At 42.3% G+C, this 16,123-nt stretch overlaps 1 protein-coding gene across 1 annotated transcript in view; it reads right to left on the bottom strand.

Moving 5' to 3' along the window:
* FAM178B (family with sequence similarity 178 member B) overlaps positions 1 to 16,123 on the bottom strand; it is a 425,328-nt gene that overhangs the window by 356,109 nt on the left and 53,096 nt on the right. Inside the window, exons 6-8 of the mRNA XM_088443441.1 lie at positions 13,863 to 13,957; positions 8,621 to 8,636; positions 5,085 to 5,152 (exon numbers count right to left, since the gene is read on the bottom strand). Coding sequence (XP_088299567.1) covers positions 5,085 to 5,152; positions 8,621 to 8,636; positions 13,863 to 13,957 — 179 coding nt within the window. The remainder of the gene's footprint in view (positions 1 to 5,084; positions 5,153 to 8,620; positions 8,637 to 13,862; positions 13,958 to 16,123) is intronic.

Genomic DNA, 16,123 nt, shown 5'->3' on the forward strand with positions numbered 1-16,123 from the left:
ACTTCAGAATCTTAAATAGAGGAGATGAGAGCTATTCCATACCAAAATGCAATTGGGAGTCTGATGTATGCAGTTTTCACTGAATCCTGAAAAACAGCACTGGTTAGCACTTAAGAGGTTCTACTAGCTCATTAAAACTTATGTTTTCAAAGACTAAAACTTTAAATCTTGAAATATTCTGCGATGCAGACTGGGGAACAGATATTCTGCGATGCAGACTGGGGAACAGAAGAAGACGACAGATATTACTTTATTGGCTACCTGGTTGAATTGGCAGGTGCAGCAATAAGCTGGTCAAGTAAGAAACAACAGAATGAGTTAATTACAGTGAACTATGGGCCTGATTCAGCAAGGATCGCAATGCAAAGGTGCATGCAGGCAGCTTGCAATCCTTGCAGATATGGTAATGCAGCAGGAGGCATCAAGGCTTCTGCTGCTTTACTTATCCGAGCTGCGTTGTCCAATGCAGCATCAAATACTCTGCGGGAACATCAGCCGGATAAGGTGACCCATGGAGTCACGCAAGCCAACCGCCGCAGATGAGAGGAAGAGGCTAGGAAATCTCCGTCAGTCGACGTAGATCCTGATCTCTTCCCTCCCCCCCCCCCCAACGGCGGCGACATGCCTCCGTTTTGGGAAACGGAGGCCGTCGCCGCCCCCTCCCATAACCACAAATGGCAGCAGACTGCCAATCAATGACTGTCTGCTGCCATTCTGCGTGCGGGAATCGCAGACCCGTTCTGCACATGCGCAGAACGGGTCAGCCGCCTGTGCAGATTCCCGATCATCGCTGCTGAATAAGGCCCTATATCATGAGTGAGCAAAAATATTGCCGATATACTCAACTATAGACCTTACATCACGAACACTGAGTGCATTTCGTGAAAAAATGTGGTCTGAAATGTGATGATTAATGATGTTTGTTGTTATTATTACTGCTTGATGCTTTTATTATATTTTACTATAGGAAATTTTGAGAAAGTTTGAGACATTTAGAACTTTTAACAAGAGATATCTTTAAGCAAGGGGGTCATGTTAACATGTATTTAAATGGTTAAATGCTACAAGATGTCACTTAACTGAGTGTAATTGTCATTGCTGTGTTATTGTGCATGACAACAGCCTCAATAATGTCACATTTGAGTCACCAGACTAAAAGGTCAAGCTAATTAGACTGCAGGTGCAAGACTTCTTTACTTGGTTATATAAAAGGGTGTGCATGTGCTCAAGCCTGTCACTGTGTTATTGGAGCATCACAGTGCTGTATGGCTGTACATTACTTAGCCCAAGAGAGATTGATACCGTATCATATTGACTGCTGTTTATCTTCTATCACCTGTACCCTGTTATCTTCCATAAAACCTACTTTGGTTTGGAATTGTATGGACTAACATCCACTATGTAACTACCAACTTGTAGGCATCTGCCAATAATAATGGGTCATTTATAAGCTACAAAAGAACCAGATGGTAGTGCAAACACTCTTTTGAGACATCACATGCCTTCTTTCTATCAACTGATTTTGAAGGTGAATGCATTTTATGTGTGGACAAAATGGCAGTATCTGTGAGGGGATAAGTGTTTTCAGTGGGTGGAACAGCAGCTTTCCTTGATTTATGTGCCTACTTTTGAACAATAGTGCAAACCATAGACTTAATTGTCAGGGATCAGATCATTTAAATGAAATAAATGGATGGAGAAGGTACATTTACAGGGTTGGTGTCTGCTTTGCAAAAGGGAACATTTACAAAGGTGTTCCTTGCTTAGAGAGAGGACATTCCCTGATTTTGTGAAAGGGGACAAGGACAGGACCATTCCTTGCTTTGTGAGAAGAGACAATGACAGTGCTGCTCCATGCTTTGGAAAGAGAACATTTACAGAGGTGTTTTCTGCTTAGTGATGGACATGAACTGCTTTGCAAGAGGGGACAATGACTTTTACAAAGGTGTTTCCTGCATTGTGGGAGGTTACACTTACAGAGGCATTACCTGCTTTGTGGGAGGTAGCTTTTTTTTAGTCCACAATGACTTAATTAACTTAACATATATTTTAAATGCAAAAAGAGAAGTACTTTTTGGGTGCCTCCGAGGTTCCAGCCGCAGCACGCCATTCCAGCCAGTCTACAGCTGCCCGCGGAGTGTTGAATCAATCTGCATTAACTCTCATCTCTGCAGGAACTAGCATAAAGTAAGGAAGTTCCCGGAGTTTCCATTTAGTTTTAGTGAGCTGATCATAGCTTACTAGCATAGAGATAGGAAGCTGTAGTTCCTGGAGTTTCCATTTAACTTAATGAACTGATCATAGTTTACTAGCATAGAGTCAGGGGCGTATTTAGAATTGGCGCAGGGTGTGTGGTGCACACGGGCCCCTGGGTCTAGGGGGGGGCCCACACCCATAAAACTTACCTCTCCGGAGTCCCACGTCGGCTCCGGTGTCTGCACCTATAAAATCGGCTGGAAAATGGCCGCTGCGGCCATTTTCCCATTGTTTGCGCATGCACAGTACAGGGAAAATGGCCTATTGGTGCGGTGCTGGCTGCGCATCGCTCAGTGAGCAGCCGGCCGCTGGATGGAGAGGAGGGGGCTCGTGTCGAAGACTGCACACGGGCCCCCTCCTCTCTAGAAATTCCCCTGCATAGAATAAGGAAGTTGTAGTTCCTGGAGTTTCCATTTAACTTAGTGAACTGATCATAGCTCAGTAGCATAAAGTTAAGAAGTTGTAGTTCCCAGAGTTTACATTTAACTTTTGTGAAGTGATCATAGCTTTTCTGCACCCTGGGAATATGCATATGGAATGGAATTCTAATTTTAATGGGCCACATTGTAACACAAGTTGTAGAGTTGCATCCCTGGCAATGAGCGGTAGGGTGCAGCAGGTTGAGATGGTTGTGAAGAGAGGTGATGGGCTTATACACTGCAAATTGAAATTAAAAGGCATCCCTGTCGAACTCACATATCATCCATTTATCAAGGAGAGTCTCCGGGACAAGCTCTCTGCTAGTTCAGAAAGTCTAACAAATCTCAATTTATTGCTACAGTACTGTACCTTATAATAACTGCTATCTTGCAAGCAAAATACATGTTTATGAACATAGGGATAAGCGCCGGGTTTCTGACTCATATGCTACTGGGCTTACCTACAAGAAACATGAGATGTGTGAGCCTTTGCATATGGGCATAAATAGTAATACGCTATTTTATATGCCGCTTTTTGGGGGGCGGAAAGTAAGCAAAATTTGCAATGTCCCTTAGACTGCAAAGATGACTCAGTATGAGGAAAGGTGTACAGTATGTTTCTAGCAGCAAAATCGCACCCAACCAGGCAAATGGTAAACCACAGTAACGTTACAGCTTTAGTCTAACAAGAATATGGCTACAACATGCAACAGTATTTTAGATATAAGTGTGACTGAGACTGATATGAGAGAAGATTTTAAAGAATATACAACAGCCATCGGTATGATTCTATGGCGTGATAAGAGGGTATAATCAAAAATGTAACAACGACATTGGGGAGCTAGAATAATTGGGATGGAATCAACAGCAATTGTGATGCAATACAATGGAACAGATGAGAAAAGGAATAGAATGGTTCAGTTTTTATCTATGTTGAGTTATAGACAGCAAGAGCATATAAAAGAGACAGCTGCATAGGCAATCAGGAACAAAAGGGATAATAAATCTGGAACTGTGTAATAGATCTGAGTGTCATCCTCATACAGATTATACTGAAACACAAATGATAGAATAAGTAGCAAAAAAATAAAATCAAACTCCTATGGTATAATTATGTTCATTCATATTATCTTTGCATTTTCCTTCTTTTATTCTCTAGTAATCCGGTGGTTCAAGGTAAAAAAAATAATAAAAAAAAAAATATATATATATATATATATACACAGCTAACGCAGGCAGTGCTTGCTCCTAGCGATGAGAATGACACCCGTTAGCGTTTAATCAAGTGACTTTGCTCTGATTGGCTGGAGCATGGGAAAGCTGCATAGACCTCACATTAGTATGAGTGAATGTAACGTATGCCTGTGCAAATGGCCAAAGTGTTTTTCTCACATTCTAGCCAATCAGAGTACAACCACTCTGACTAGTTACTCTGATGATAGCGGTTGAATGTTTTTGTTACTCTGCCTTGCCATCTGACTAGACTGCCCGATGGAAGCCTCATGCATCAGCCTGGCTCACCCAGTATCCTTAGGAGGCTCACAATCCACAAGGCAAATAGTTGGACACAGGCACAAACAAGCTTTACAGTATATAGGGCCTGAGTCAGAGATGGACCCAGTAGCGCAGTAGCTTCATCTTTGGATGTGGATGTAATTATTTCATTTGATTCAGTGTGGAGACCTGGAAAACATGCACTGTTTGGGGTCCTGAGGACCGAGTTTGAGAACTTGTGGAATAGCCGACTCCAAACCTAACACATGTGCTATGACGCTGCCAGGATCACTGACATTAGGAACGATGAGGCAAAACCATGGGCATTCCTTGGTGTTGACCGGGAGCTGGCCTGTAGTGTGTGCATAAAAAGTCTGTCTCGGGCGTGTTATGGGAATGTTATGGGCCTGTCAGTGAACCTGGATACATTCTCAGTTGCAGAGCTGCAGCCACAGAGGCCATGTTTATATGGAGTTGAGAAGGAGACACTACACCTGCCATAGGCTGGTGCTACTGTAGGGTCGATGGTGCTCGCGTTGATTTAATGTTCTGAACCAACGCCGGAGTCACATAGTTCATGAGCATTCACAGTGGACATCTCAGGGCTTGCACTCCCCAGCACTCACAAGTACACAAGGGGAAGGCTGAAACTAGCATTTGCATGTTACTGTAGCTGCGTATCCGCAAAGAGTTGCAGTTACAGCAGCGACAGGGTCCATCTCTCAATCAGGCCCACTCTACAGGAAAAAACAATGCAATTAGTTAGACAATAAAAATGACTACTCCAATGAGGTTACAGAGATTAAGGGACCTATATTAATAATAAACCACCACTCCTTGTTGTAAGTAGCATCTTCATAAGATGGGTGTGCAAAGACCTGTAGGGATACAGAACATGACATTCTCTTTTCTCACCTTAGATGATCTCCTTGGTACAGGCAATCAATGCTGTTCCTGGAATTGCTTACTTCAACACAGGGTTTCTGCAATAAAAAATACATAGTCCACAAACTCGAAACAAATACAGTAACAATTATTTATAGTTATTTTAAAGGAATGTCCAAAATAAAAGCAGCACCCTGCTTATCAATACCAAACTGCAATACTGAAATAACATGACTATCAAGTATACAGCTCTTAGAACATGACCAGGACCCAAGCAGCTAAATGTGTGTTCCTCATGAGGCCACAGTAGCTTCATACAAGTTTGGCCTTAAGCTGAGACATACTGTAGTTTTGTGTATGAAGTCCTGAGTGAAGTTCCAGTCAGTGGTGTGAGCAGGACAGGCCTGAGTCAGCTGAGTATGATCATGATCTGATGCAAGTTAATAATTATTTATTATTATTTTAAGTTTTAAAGCTCTGATATATTACACAGTGCTGTACACTGAGGGAATTGTGACAGAAACAAACATTCAAAGACATGAAAGGAAAAGATGGTACTGTCCACATTAACTTACAATCTGAAATACATAAGGGAGTGGAATAAAAATTGTAGCTGCTAAAGTGTCTGGCTGCTGTGAGGTAGAAGCAATCGTCAGAGTTAGAGCATCCGTTGGCAATGTTACCATAACTATCCTATTGCCAATGTTTATCAGTATAGAATAGCCGTGTCTTTGATGTCTTTCTTTACTACCATCCTCACTGCTGGACACATGATGGTTGATCAGCGGTAGCTGCTGTTACCAAAGAGGCAGCAGACATCACCAGAACGGGATGCAGTTTGCATCTCGGGGTACAAGATACCAGCGGTCGACATGCTGCCGCCAGGCAAAATACAGATGCCAGTATCCACTTACGCATCAGGATACTGGCATCAGAATCCCAACCGCCGGCATCCCTATCATAAGACACAGGACGCAGGTAAGTATTAGCCGTGGGGGGTGGGGGTTAGGCTTAGGCACCACTGGGGGGAATTTAGGGTTAAGCACCCCACCGGGAGTGTTAGGTTTAGGGTGGGAAGAACTCTGAACTAAAAATGTAATTCCTGAGCGGCATACCTGGGGAGGCTCTGATGTAATTCCCAGATCAGGGTGTGAAGATAAGCGTGTTTTATAATGCAGGAAATCCATTGTGCTTCATGTCATTGATGAAAAATCTTAAAGACTCCATTTTCAATATCTCCAACTGAAGACTGATGTTTAAAGATTTTAGAATCAAGATGGGCTGCAGATGTTAAGCTAGTAAAAGATTACAAAATAGACTTTGTAATATGTGCTCTTCTGAGATCGGGATTATCGTTCCTGCTGGCAGCAGAGACCAATTAGCCATTCTGACTCCCAATTCCCAAATTAAAAAATGAGGCTATCCATTGGTCCCAGAACAACAGAAGGCAGGCTCTTACTGCAGACAAAGCTATGTGGGAAAGAACTCTTTTATGAAGTTTGCTTATCAGATATCTTAAAGACCAGACAATTGGTTGTGCTTGTCTACCACTCTGTTATCAACAGATCAGGACAAAGGACTGGTCTCTAGATTAAAAGGTTTTAGGCCTTTTTGAGAATCATAAGATGCAAACATTTCAGGCCTTTCTGGTTTCATGCAATGAAAGGAAAAAACTCTTTCCTCCAGATCTTTGGTATTTCTCATTGACTTTATCTGGCTGACACATAATTTCTAATATAATCTAATATGTTTGGGCTTGAGGTAGAGTATTTTGGATATTGTGGTCAGTTTTATTGAACGAGCCACTGGTGTGTCTATAGTACCTAGGGATCTCTTCAGATGGCATAGAATAAATACTAAAAAATCTCGGCGGAATATGAACTTTTTGAATCTTATATTGAACAAGCACCCCTTTAGGAGCTTTGTAACTTGTAGAGGGAATGGAGCAATCTGCTTCATTTTAACTTTAAATTAAAAGTAATTAGAGATCATCCAGGTTACAAATGTTAAGGACCTGATGCACAGCAAATACTTGGTCATCAACTCCCTGTCCTCTAAAGGACTTTTCCTAGAAAGTTGATAGGTCCTCGAAACCTCGGAATCTAGATGAATCTGAGATGTCTTCTGGTGCATACAATGTCTTTGGGCTGAAGAAGATTCAAGTAATCTCTACATAGTAGAGGACAATCAAGCATACAGATTTTTCCAAAGCCTTAAGGTGCATACACATACAACGATTTTTAGAACGATTATCGTTAACGATATCGTTTATCGTTCAATCGTTGAAAAAATCGTTCACTTTCTAAGTTAAAATGATGAACAATTATCGTTCATGTGCTTTCATGTTTGTAGTTTATAGTTCAGTCAGACTGACCAACTCAACGATTTTCATTAAGGGAATATGCAAAAATCGTTTGTAGTTCAAAAAAATCGTTCATCACATTTAGTAAATGAACGATTTTAGTAAACGATTTTTGTCCATTTTTCCCTTGAAAAAATGAACAAAAATCGTTTACTAATTTCGTTCATTTACAAAATCGTTGTGTGTGTATGCAGCTTTATGGTGCATAGACACGGTCAGATTTTCCTTTAGATCTGTACAATAACGATTTTAAAAATCATTCAATCGTTCATATCTGAAGGAAAATTGACATATCTGACGTGTTTGTCAGATGAACGATGAACGATGCGCGTTCCCGCTTGTCAGATAACGATATCTGACATCTGATGTGTTTGCAGTCAGATTTGGATGATTCCATTCATTTTAATGCAGTCAAAAATCGTTCAATCGTTCAAATCGTTGGTAAATCGTTCATCTGACATATCTGACCGTGTGTATGCACCACTAGTCCAAGGTGAGTCAACATAGCTGACTGGAGCTGGGTATGGTGTCAACAGAGAGATAGACTCATGAAATAGAGAATCACAACCCACTGACCTAATTGAGTGTTACTCAAACTGGCTACACACTGTGATAAGTCTAGAACATGAACCAATTGTTTCACCAATAAATGTGGCCTTTCCCTTAAAGCCAGATAGGATTACCAGTACTGGCATGCTGCCAGGATATCTGTGTGAGTAGTAATTGTCTATCTAATGTTAGTGTTACTGCACACAAATCAGGTTTATTCTGAAACTGCAAAGAACCAAAGGCAATGTTCAGATTCTGCAGTAGAAGGGGGGAAAGGGGGGCTGGGGAGTGGGCTCGCTTTAGAAGCAGGAGTTTCAGAATGTAGTTGCTGACTCCTAAGTGCCCAGCACCTGCACTAGTCTCTATATACCATAGGCCATGTCCCTCAACACCAAGAAATGTTTGCAACGTACACTAACAACTATAGGCCTGATTCAGGGATGATGGAAGTTCACAATGCTGCTGCATACTTGGATGCAGCAGTGATGTGATAATATATTAATGCACAGGAGGCATCTAAGGATAAAAGACGCCTGCTGACAGCTTCGCAGATCCGAGTGCTGTATCTGAAGATGAAGCATCAGGTTTGCGTGCATCTATGAATGAGGCCTCATGTTACAAACAATTTAAGTGCAGTAAAAACAAATGCACTCACCTCTGACTTGGCCGGACTTAAAACATATTTGAGGAAAACATATTATCATGAGCATAGAGACAAAGTAAAGTATGATTCAATGCGGGAGTCACTGATTAGCATTACTGTCTCACAGCACTGAGGTCATGAGTTCGATTCCTAGTCATGGCCCATCCTTTGAGCAGTTTGTAAGTTCTCCCCATGTTTGTGTGGGTTTCCTCCAGGTGCTCCGGCTTCCTCTCACAATCCACACTCTAACTGGTAGGTTATTTGTCTTCTGGCAAAAAAAAAATAATCCTACTGGAGGGCCGTTGGTCAGATGGGCTGGTCTGGTGTAAAACATTGGCCGAGCAGCTCCGCCTCCCTGTGCTCTGTTCAGCTGGGATACTGACAGAAGGGGGCATGCCCCGAGGCCAGGCCCCTGTGACTTGCGGCACACCCCCGTGAGATGTAACCATGCCTGTTTTGAGATGAGGCCATGCCCCTTTTGCAGGAGTGCAGGAGGACTCCCAGGGCTGCTCAGCAGCCCCAGTTCATCCCTGGGTGGTTATAATTATTTAATGTATGTTTCTGTGAGGTGACCCAGAAAACATGCACTGTTAGGGCTCTTGGAGTTGGCTCTGTCAGCTAGAGAAATCTCTGAATGTGATGGCCACTTTCTAAGCAAGAAAAAACTGAGCTTTCTGTTGATTGTCTAATAACACCTAGTGCCATCTGAGTATGGCGCTGTGCTTACATGCAACTCCACCACCGACTAAATGTTCCTCATGTAGGTGCAGTCTCGGTGGTGGCGGATTTTGTGGATCTCATGCATGCGCAATGTAACTGCTCACCAGCAAACATGTTCTGCACTATGTTAATGCGATAAGCTGGACAGAGATCACTGGAGGGGGGAGTTTATGTAACACCTCTCCAGGGTCTCTCTTTTTGATACACTGCAGTGCTAAAATGTTCAGCATCACTGCCATCAGTGGAGATGCAGGATGTCTCTTAGCACTGAAGAAAACAATACTTTGATACATTTGGCCCAAAGTCTAATGCTCATAGATATTACAAAAAATGGAAATGTAACAAATTTAACTGCAATATAGTGCAAAATCAGAAATGTTCACATTACTATAAACAAAATGACTAAAAATATAGGATCCCATTGAGATCGCAACTTGAAATTTGGTATTGACAATCTTAAAACATCAAGGAATAAACAGAAAGTTTTTGAAATTTGAAAATGTGTTTTTGGAAATCTGTTTTTAAATGTTTGAGTCTGTGACCTTGAAATGTGGATTTCATTAAACTTAATAATGTGCTATACCAAATTAAAGCCTGCTATGTTCTGAACATAACAATTTTTGGAGAAAATAGTTTATGTAGGGTCACACATGCCAAAATTTGCGGATTTTTGAAATTTTCAAACCCTTCTACTTTAAAGTGTATATAAGATAAAAATGATAAAAAATGTATAAATTGCTTTGATGGCCCATATAGTATACAGAGTGCAATAAAACTAGGGACATTTTAGGTTGCAATGTAACCAAAATTGGATCAGTTGATGTGGAATGACCCATAGAAGTAAATCATATTTACAAGAAATTCTGAAGTCAGACACATCTTTGCCAGGCATACAGTCAGTCAGGTGTGTATACTTACACCCTACGACAGCACAGAGAAAGTAAAGAGACAGTGGGCGTAATTTAGAGGTGGACGCAGTGTCCATTTCAGTTGCAATCGGCTGATGTTTTCAGTCTGCGCCTGCATTCGAGTCACACTGCGCATGAGTCACAATGGTTTCTGCTGGCGGACGCAGATGAATTTAGACAAAGGGATCATTTTAGTGGGTGTTCCTGAGTGGTAACAGCGGGTGGCTAGCTAGACACGGGTGTAACTCTGATTTCTTAGGTTTTTGTGTTTTTTTTATAAATTTGCAAAAATCTCAACTTTTTAGACGTTGTAATTATGGGGTATTGTGTGTAGAATTTTGAGGACAAAAATGAATTTATTCCATTTTGGAAAAAGACTGTAACATAACAAAATGTGGAAAAAGTGAAGCGCTGTGAATGCTTTCCAGACGCACTGTATACGTACATTACCTCGAATAATATTGCCCTAATGTGGACGAAACGCCGACACTCTTAGCATTAGCACAGGTAATAAGAAATGTTTCTCCCCGCACAGAGGGTATACTTCTATGCACCCCTGCACCACCATTTTGAAGTTCACCTTCAAAGAATACATAAGACTCCCTAATCTGAGATAGAAGGTAGGAGAGATTCTCTATGTGCTGTTTAAAAAAACTTATAGTCATTCATTACTAAAAAAAAAGACTTGACATGTTAATATGGATATTGATAATTGTATGTTTTTATGTTTTACTCAACTTTATACATGTGTTTATCTGCATTATTCTATTTGTTTTGCAGCATTATATCATCTTGTATTAAAAATAGATGTATTAGGTGGGTGTTTAGGTAGAATTGGGGTTGGGATAAGTCTTGTGACTTCCTATTGTCCCTTTAAGAGTTTAGCCAAAATAGATAATGAGATAATGAGAGCGATGCTAATAGGAGAGGGAGCCAGTATTTATTAAAAAATCATAATTTAATAAAAAAAAAATATATAAACATCACACCGATAATACAATATGTAGTATATTATAAATATAATATAAATGTAATTAAAAAAATACCCTGGAACAAACATCATCATTATCAATTTCAATGTTTTTGCTTGGTGCAGATCCTACCTATGTGGGCTTCTAACTGATATGCAATTAGTTTTTATATTGGTCTCTTGGTTGAATAAGCGCAAATGATGCCTATTTTTATAAGTTGGACATTGCTGTAATAATTAACCTTTCATTTTATGACACCACAAGGGTTTCACAGTACCTTACAAATTAGCAAAACAAGAAAACAGTAACTCATAGTACAAAACAATTCAGGACAAGGACATAGGTTATAAACATTGCAGCATGTGCAATCATAACACTCAATTAAGCAGCAGGGCATAAATAACCAGATTCAGTATGAATTACCGCCGGCCCGATCGTCCCAAGGTAAGTATTCACTAACCTATTCTATCCCCTAACCCTCCCTTAGGGGTGCCTAACCCTAACCTCCCCCCTAAGTGCCTAACCCTAATCCACCCTCTAAGTGCCTAAACCTAACCCCCCCTTTCCCGCCGCCTAAACCAAAGTCCCCCGGGGGAGTGCCCAGGGGCGCCGAAAGGGGGGGGAGCGGGTACAGTATACCCGGGCTTCCAGAGGGGCCTGGCGGGGGCCCGGGTCCGGCGCCACCCCCCTTCACTTCCTCCCTCTGCAGCAGCCCAGCACACAGCATATGCTGGGCTGCAGTGGGAGATTGCTTGCGGCTGCTAAGCAGCAATCTCCTGTGCCTGAAGGGGGGAGCGATCACACTGATCGCTCCCCCTCTGGCTTTGCACCAGGCTGAGGGGCTCATAGGCTGAGGGGCTCACCCCTTGTTTTCAAGGGGGCGTGGCCACACCTCCCGCAATTAGGCCACGCCCCTCTTTACCGGGGCCCCACATGGCTCTCTACACCCCTGGGGGTGCCTAACCCTAACCTTTCCCCAGGGGTGTCTAACTCTAACCCCCCCTTCCCCTAGCCTAAACCTAACCTATCACATCTATGAAACATTACCACACAGCAGTGGCAGAAATGAAAGGTAGTGCAAGATGGAATTGTCCTTGGAGAGTGGGGTACGGCCAGCAGAGTCACAGTACTTGTTTACACAGTGGGCTACGGCCCAAGGAGTCTGACGTTCAGCCTTGAAGTGGGATCCAAGTCAGGGGGGAACACTCGAGCCACGGCTCGGGTGGACTCGGATCCCCGGTGTTTGGAGCAGTTCGGATTCCACAGAATTCGAACCGCTCATCTCTAGTTAGGAGTACATGATAGTATGAGTAAGATGAAGGAGAAGCACATGGGGGGTCATTCAGACCCGGTCGTTAGCGCCGATGCGCTCGGGCCGGGTCGATAACCCTCCACAGAGCATGCGCACGACGGCGACGGCGCCGTCGTGCGCATGCGTGAGACCCGCTATGACCGACAGCGCCAGTCGTAGCGGGTCTCGATCCAAAGGGGGCGAGCTGTCGATGTTGATTGACAGCTCGCCCCGTTTGGAAGGCGGGCCGGGGGGGTGGCAGCCCAAACGGGGGCGTTGCCATGGGAACGCCTACCGTTTGGGGGCGGCCCCACTGACATCACTAGTGATGTCAGTGGAGAGCTTCCGGCTCAGACAGAGCCGAAAGCTCTTCGGGGCTTACGACAAGGGAGACCCTACCCTAGGGTCTCATCGTAAGCCCCGATGGTCACGATGGTCTTGACCATCGCGACCATTACCTTAGGCGGTCGTAAGGCTGTGGGTGTTAACCCACAGCCTTACCACCGCAAAGGAGGACGTCTTGAAAATTCAAGACGTCCTCCCCTCATTCAGACCGACCGCACGCTCTGTGCGACCGGCTCTGAATGAGGTCCATGATGCTTCTCATAAGGTGCTTTGGACACTTTGTGTCGCCCTATACATAACTTTTAAGAATACAATAAATACTTTCTAAAGAAAGAGGTCAGTTTATTAAATTACAACATTAAAGTCAGAATTTTTTTCTTATAGTTACAAATCATGCCCCCAAAGAAACCATCAGGTGCTGAATTTAGAAAGCAGAGGCGAGGGAGAGGAAGCATGCAAGCTTTCTCAACATTTTCAGAAATGGCTCACAAAGTCAGGTAGCGATGAAGGTGCAGGAACCTCTGGAGCTGAGTTACCACTGCCAGAGATTTCAAATTTAGAAGAAGAGGTTCAGGAAGAGCATGATACAACCATTGTAACTGCTGAAGTGGATCAAAATTTGGAAATTGACACTGATGGAACAACTATTAGTAAAGAGCCTGAACTGTCTGGACTTAATTTTAAAGATCCACATTCATGGCCTCACATAACAGATAGTCAGGTGCTATTTAGTAAAACATGGTCCAGATCAACAGAAAGATTTAAATTTCACACACTCGACCACTATTGACAGAAGGCAATTTAGTCCTGATTGGTTCTATATAACTCAACCCAATGGTGAAATAGTAGATCGATGATGGCTAATGTATTCTGAGATCCAGAGAGACGTCTTTTGTTTTCTCCGTATGCTTTTTGGAAATACTGTAGACCCCCATTAACTCCAAATATTGCAAATCCTCAGAAAGGCTTTTCTGACTGGAGGCATTTGACTCCCAGAATAGGAGAACACAAAAACTCACCTGATCATCAGATCAGAATTATTTACATTGGAGAGCTTTAGAGATGCATTCAAAGATTGGTCATGGAGTTGACCATGAACTTCAAACTGCCATTGCTTCAGAAAAACAGACGTGGCGAGCAGTTTTATTACATAATTCTTCATGCCAATATTTTCTGTGCCACAAACAATTTAGCTCTCCGTGGTTCATTTGGCCAACCCAACTCGGGATTATTCCTTAGCTTCCTCTATGCCATTAGTCAATACAATTCTGATTTAGCAGCTCATGTTAAAAAACATAAAGGCAGTGGAAACACAGTGAGACAAGAAATAATTAATAGAATAAAAGAGGCAAAATATTATCCTATTATCTTTGACTGCACCCCAGAGACTGCACCCAAGGAACAACTGTGTGAAGTTATCTGTATGTTAGGACTTCATTGAAACCACAGAGAAAACAGGCCGTGGTCTTGCTGCTGAAATAGAACAAAATCCTTGCTTTGCAAGGATGGTTTAGATCCAAGTAATATTCGTGGACAGAGTTATGACAACGGAGCAAATATGGCATGAAAATATAATGGTGTGCAAGCAAGACTGAACCAAGTGAACAATCTGGCTAGATTTATTTATGTGCTGCACATTCGCTCAATCTAGTAGGGGTTCATGCAGCCTGTTCTTCTGTGGAAATGGTGACATTCTTTGCAACTGTTCAAAAAATGTTTAATTTTTTTGTGAGTTAAACAACTAGATGGGACACAATGACCAATATTCTCAAAATCACCCTCAAAGGTCATAGTAACACCATATGGTCATCAAAAGCATGTTGCTCATTAAGTACCCAATTGCCAGGGGTTCTTGAGGCACCGCACCAAGTATGTGATACTATGGCCCGCAGAGCCGTAACTAGACTTTTTGGTGCTCTGTGCCAAAAAGAGCATTGGCGCCCCCCTCATTTTTCAGAGGGACATAATGCACTCAAAAAAGGGGAATGGCCTCTTGGGGAAGGGCCATGGAAGAGATAGGGGAGGCCAGGAGATACTGGACGCTACAAGTGAGAATGATAATAAACAGGAATTTGACAGGCGCAAACAACGCCCCCTGACCCATGGTGCCCTGTGCGATGGCACCGGCGCACTACCCTAGCTATGGCCCTGATGGCCCGTATTAAATTTGGAGCAAAAAACCCGTTATTGGCGATAATTTATTGCCTATGACGTCATTTTCGCCTGTTTTAATTATCACCGGTGCGAAAAGTCTTTGTTAAAAATCGTGGATAAGTTTTCTCCACTGAATAGGTGGCAAAAATAAGTGCAGAATTGGGGTTTAGGGGTGCAGGCTTAAAAAAAAGCCTTTACCCGTGGGAATGTCCCCTAAAAGTAATGTGTGTTAAAAAAGTTTAAAAAAAAGATCAGGACACCCCAAAAAATTACCTTTCATTTTGGGGGTGAAAAAAAAATGGGGGACAAACTTTTAAAGTAGCGATATAGATTCCAGGGGGGTTCCCAAGTATGCAGCAGGTTTTTTCTTCATTGCGGGTGGTAGCGGCAGGTGCATTTTTTAAGAATTTTTTAAAATAACTTTAGGGACTTAAAAATATGCTTGCACCCATTTTCATGTACCCCAAATTTGATGGAAATAGTTTTTTTTTTTTTTTAAATGATCTAAATGCTCTTCTTCACCTCTTCTTCTAAAGCTGCACCTGCCGCTGCTATTAAAACCCCGATTTCCTTCAGCAGGCAAAATCGGGGGTACCCATAGTGATCTCCCAAGTTAGGACATCTTTAGGGGGGTGTCAGGATGATTGCCTGAAAATTCCCAGGACTTTTCCCAAACTTACCTTTCCGCCGTGTCCCGTTTTCGCAAGATCCAAATTGAATATGGGGATAAGTGGGCACGCGCCCGATACTTTATGATGGCGAAAAGTACAACCTCTGACTTTTCGCCTCAAATTGAATACAGGCCTATATGTCTAGAAACTAAATTCACAGGTGAGCACCTGATACAGCGTATTGATTTTACATTTATTTCCCTTCTTATTATGTGGTGTAAAATTTTTATTCCTGTGACAGTAGCATCTTGTAAACGAAGCTTCAGTAAACTAAAATTAGTGAAGTTAAGGTCTTTAATTGGACAACAACGGCTTTCAAATTTGCATTGAACACAAAATTACAAATTCCATTAACTTTGATGCTGTGATAGATGAGTTTGCAAGTATAAAGGCTCGGAGGGCACCTCTGTAAAGTGTTCTTTGCTAACTAAAGGTGCAAACAGGTAATTCAATTG

The sequence above is a fragment of the Taudactylus pleione genome, unplaced genomic scaffold (assembly GCF_031769625.1).
Source record: "Taudactylus pleione unplaced genomic scaffold, aTauple2 ptg000329l, whole genome shotgun sequence".
NCBI classification, from domain to species: Eukaryota; Metazoa; Chordata; class Amphibia; order Anura; family Myobatrachidae; genus Taudactylus; species Taudactylus pleione.